The sequence below is a fragment of the Sinocyclocheilus grahami genome, unplaced genomic scaffold (genome assembly GCF_001515645.1).
Source record: "Sinocyclocheilus grahami isolate Dianchi unplaced genomic scaffold, SAMN03320097.WGS_v1.1 scaffold733.1, whole genome shotgun sequence".
Lineage (NCBI taxonomy): Eukaryota > Metazoa > Chordata > Actinopteri > Cypriniformes > Cyprinidae > Sinocyclocheilus > Sinocyclocheilus grahami.
The window spans coordinates 325,146-329,502 of NW_015505912.1; the positions used below are offsets into that span (position 1 = coordinate 325,146).

The 4,357-nt window shown below is 36.6% G+C and overlaps 1 protein-coding gene across 1 annotated transcript in view; it reads right to left on the minus strand.

Annotated features, from left to right (window-relative positions):
- LOC107560529 (neurabin-2-like) overlaps positions 1–4,357 on the minus strand; it is an 18,155-nt gene that overhangs the window by 11,148 nt on the left and 2,650 nt on the right. Inside the window, exons 2-3 of the mRNA XM_016244744.1 lie at positions 1,213–1,333; positions 746–850 (exon numbers count right to left, since the gene is read on the minus strand). Of these exons, the coding sequence (XP_016100230.1) occupies positions 746–850; positions 1,213–1,333 (226 nt within the window). The remainder of the gene's footprint in view (positions 1–745; positions 851–1,212; positions 1,334–4,357) is intronic.

The following is a 4,357-nucleotide window of genomic DNA, read 5'->3' on the forward strand; positions in this document are numbered from 1 at the left end:
AGTAAGAGAGCTTGAAATAATGTTGTAAAAATCAAACTGTCATGGAGTCAAAAGTACAGTCTCTAATTACTTTGTATTTATTGCTGGATTCAGTTCCTTCTGAGAAGTTCCTACTTATGTTTTCAGAAGTTGTAATTATGATGTAATGTGTCCAAGTGAATTTGGTAAGGGAACAAAGTATAAATGGGGCAATGTCATAAACAGGAAGTTGTATTAGATGTAACGTGACAAAATGAAAAGCAAAGGATACAAATTAGGTAAGTAAGTGATGCTGTATCTATGCATTTGATAATTCTTGAGCTGCTACATGAATCAAGGGAAATTAAGTTTTGGCTCACAAATCTGCTGTCTGATGAACACATTTTAAGGCTATTCTCAATACATACTATTTACACAGTAAACTTTCATAATCAAAACTTAATTGTGACCAATACCCAATTAGTTTCCAGAATTATTTTTAATTTACGCCCCAAATTTTCCATACTGATAATTACAACATTGTGGTGGTGTTCATGTGTTCTCCATTCATAAACGCGATGATTTCTGACATGCATCGAAGGTAGCATATGATTAATTCACCATTACTTGTGCCAACAGCAATAGGTGAATTTCAGTTTCACATATCTGTAGATAGATATAAAAGATAAGAAACTGAAAGATGGGACTTCAAAGAAATTAGATCAGCAGGGACATTGTGTGAGCAGGGAGTTGTGTACCACAGTGGTCTACATCCAGCTGGTCTTACCGAACTGTGCCAGATGTGTTTCTCAGGACAGAGGCAGCAAAACTTTGAGTTACACCAACCAGGCTTGTTCCATCCACCTCCACTATCAAATCATTCACCTGGATCCTGAAAGAGAAAAAAGTGGGCAGTGTAAACAGTGTGAAATGATTTTCGGTATTTAAAGGGATAGTTCACCCAAAAATTCTGTCATTAATTAGTCACCCTCATGTTGTGCCAAACCCATATTTTAACAATGTCCTTACTACCTTTCTGGGCCTTGAACGCAGTAGTTCCGTTGCTGTCTATGCAGGGTCAAAAAGCTCTCGGATTTCATCAAAAATATCTTAATTTGTGTTCTGAAGATAAACGAAGGTCTTACGGGTTTGGAACGACATAAGGGTGAGTAATTAATGACAGAATTTTTGGGTGAACTATCCCTTTAAGTTGAGATATTAACTATGATGCTGTGGAATATGCATAACGTCTACCTGCCATCCCGATGGGCCGCCCCTCCATCTGTGACGGTCTTGACGAAAATGCCAAGCTTTTCCAGACCCATGTCAGCTCCAGCACCCATCCCAATAATACTGATACCCAAACCCTCATTGTCTGTTGATGGACAACAAAAAATAGAGAATTCAATACTATTTTAGTATTTTCTGTTCAATTTCTGTTCCTTTTACCTGGGAATTAGAATGACCAACTATTTCAAGTGTGAAAAGCCACAAAAAGTGTTACATTTGCACAGACTATTCACACTACTTGCGATAAAATGTTTCAGAAAAGTACTGTGAAATACACCTTCATTTCCTCTTTGACATTCTCTATGTTGAGTGTTACTCTTTGAATACCCTTCTTTCACTGTCCTATAGTCTTTCGTTTAATGAGAAAAACTATTTTATTTGCTGTGAATAGTTGTAGCTAAAGGGTGTTGTTAATCTCAATATGCATTGAAGTAAATTCATGATACAGCAAGGTTTGAGCGTCTTACTGTTTTTATAAAACTTTTTTATTACTACTACAACACTGCATAAAATATTGAGATTACGTTTTGATTGAAGCACATTTATTAAGACACTGTCTCTACCATGTAAATGTTAACATTAACATTCATTCAATACTTAGAGTCCTTGCAGCTACATAATCACCTTCATCAATTTAACAGTCTTTAAACAAAGAAATAACCAACCATGCAGTGAATATGTCCACCTGGTGTTTTATGACTCAGAGGGTGAGTTCTATAGAAGTGAGCTTCACTATGGCCTATTCACTCCAAAGCGCAAAGCACTTAAAATTAGTAGTGCAGGGTACTACTGTCTCAAGCATGTGTGTTTGGAACACCCTACATCTATACAATCTATACATTGCTACTTTTTTTATTTTGAATTGGAATGTTGCATATGCTTTAAATTAACCTTCTAGTATCATGTGTTTATTAATGCCACAATTACTTCCTTAAAGTGACCACTGTATGTACACTTTGCTAACAGCCTTGTGGATAGGAAGTTTGTGAAGAGATTCAGTAGCTTACTTTCATTTAAAAAATGACCCTACACGTACTGTTTTCTTCATGCAGTATCATTTAGGTGTGCAAAATTAAATCTGAAACATGACCTATATATATATATATATATATATATATATATATATATATAATGTCAAAGCACCTTCAAGTTAGCAAAGCAATTCATTAGGCTACCCATAAGTGCTAACAAGCATGTTTTTCTCTATTTCGGAGCAACATTATACTTTCCTGAAATCTAAAGCTCCAAATTTTATAAACAAGAATTTGCAAATCCACAACAGCTCTTTTTAGTAATTTTCTGGCAGGTAATTCTTCCAGCACATTGACTGGATTCAAATACAGGTATCTTTCTGTTCACTGACATTTTAATTGGTGCATGCCATTTGATTGTAAACATATCTTTATCTACACACTGATGCACTGACTATGGAATTAAAGTGTCCCTCTATTGAAAGCAAAGTTGTGTGGGCAGAGCAGGTGTGCCTACTTCACAGCAGCTCTTGAGGCTTTACTTCTAGTTTTATATAATCTTTTTTATGTGGGTGCAGGCGCCAACTTAACCTGGCCTGAACACAAATGCATGTTTTAAATTTATACTGTTAATGTGAAATCCTCTAGGTGATCATGCTTTAATTCACAGCATGTAAATGTCCATTTTACTTTTGTATTGCAGCCTTTTGGCCAAACATTGCAATTGTCCTTCACAGAGAAGGTAACACCAGAATGCATTGCAAGAAGTTCAGTGAAAACAATCTCTACAAGATGGCAGACAAACCCAAATAGATTTTTTAGCCATTATAAATATACTTTTAATTAATTCAACACCAAAATGCACTGACAAACTAGAGTTTGCACCATATTTGTGTGTGCTATGTATTTTTATGTAAAGAGTTTTCTGTTTGGTTGACATCCCCAAGCCCCTTTTTTTAGTCACCTGTCATATAGAGATTACTTTAAGAATCCAATCAATTCCCAATGGATAAAATAAAATCCTGGCTTACTTTTGCCCTTGAATATCCTGTATCATTCAGAAATAAGTCACATTACAGAAATAAAATGAACTGTGGATGCTGTTTCCTGTTATGTAATAAAACAAAAATAATACCAGACCATCTTTATTCCCCAATGCCAGACAACCACCAGTATCGTAAATCCTCATCCCTCAATTCCACCCAATCGTGTCCTGCCACAAGCATCCCACTGTTAGCAACACATCCCACATTAAACGCAACCCCTGAGAGGAAAATTGTGCTTTACTCCCATCTGTGCTTTAATTCCACCTGCACCTATTCCCCAATAGCAAAATACCCCATAAAGCATCACACACGCTATGGCCACATGATTCAGTTAGAATGTGTGGCTGGGATTTTTGGTGGTGCCCGGTGGACACAAACATCGGATTAAGGAGGGGAAGGACAGAATGAGAGCGAGAGGGAGAGAGAGGCAGACAGTGGTGTTCCAGTTGTGTGAGAGTGCCAGTAGGTCGCATCTCTTAACAACAGATGGCCAGGAATACCCCTCCTCTGCTCAAACTATCCCATCCTGGCTCTGCTGCCCTACTAAAGCTATGAATGATAATACAATTACAGTAAATACCATTAATAGTCTATAGGAATTTCTGTTTTCTTGCTCAGGTGTTGGATGAATCTCATGAAACCTGTCAACATGCCTTGGTCAAATCAAAAAGAAGCCTATTTTAGGACCATTAAGTTTATTTTCTTTCAAATTACTGCAATGTCAAAGTCTCAATCTCATTACAGTTTAGTGAAGACATTTAATTCAGTTTTGTATCACAATAATGTGAATCTTAGGGGGGATAGTGCTTATGACAATAATAATGCAAAAAATGTCTGCTGAAGCGCTCCAAGACTTGAGAACACAAGACACTTGTAACATTGAACAAAACAAAATATTAGGAGAAGTTCTGACAGGAAAACCCATGTAAGGAATACTGTTAATAGGCTGTTGGAAAGGAATAAATCCAAATAGCATGGTTGAAAAAGTTGTTGCCCACAACCACTGATATTTTCTACTCTGCTTAAGGTCGGGAGCAAGAGAGACTTGCCGTAAGATTGGTTCTGTTCCAGATTTATTTATATATATATATA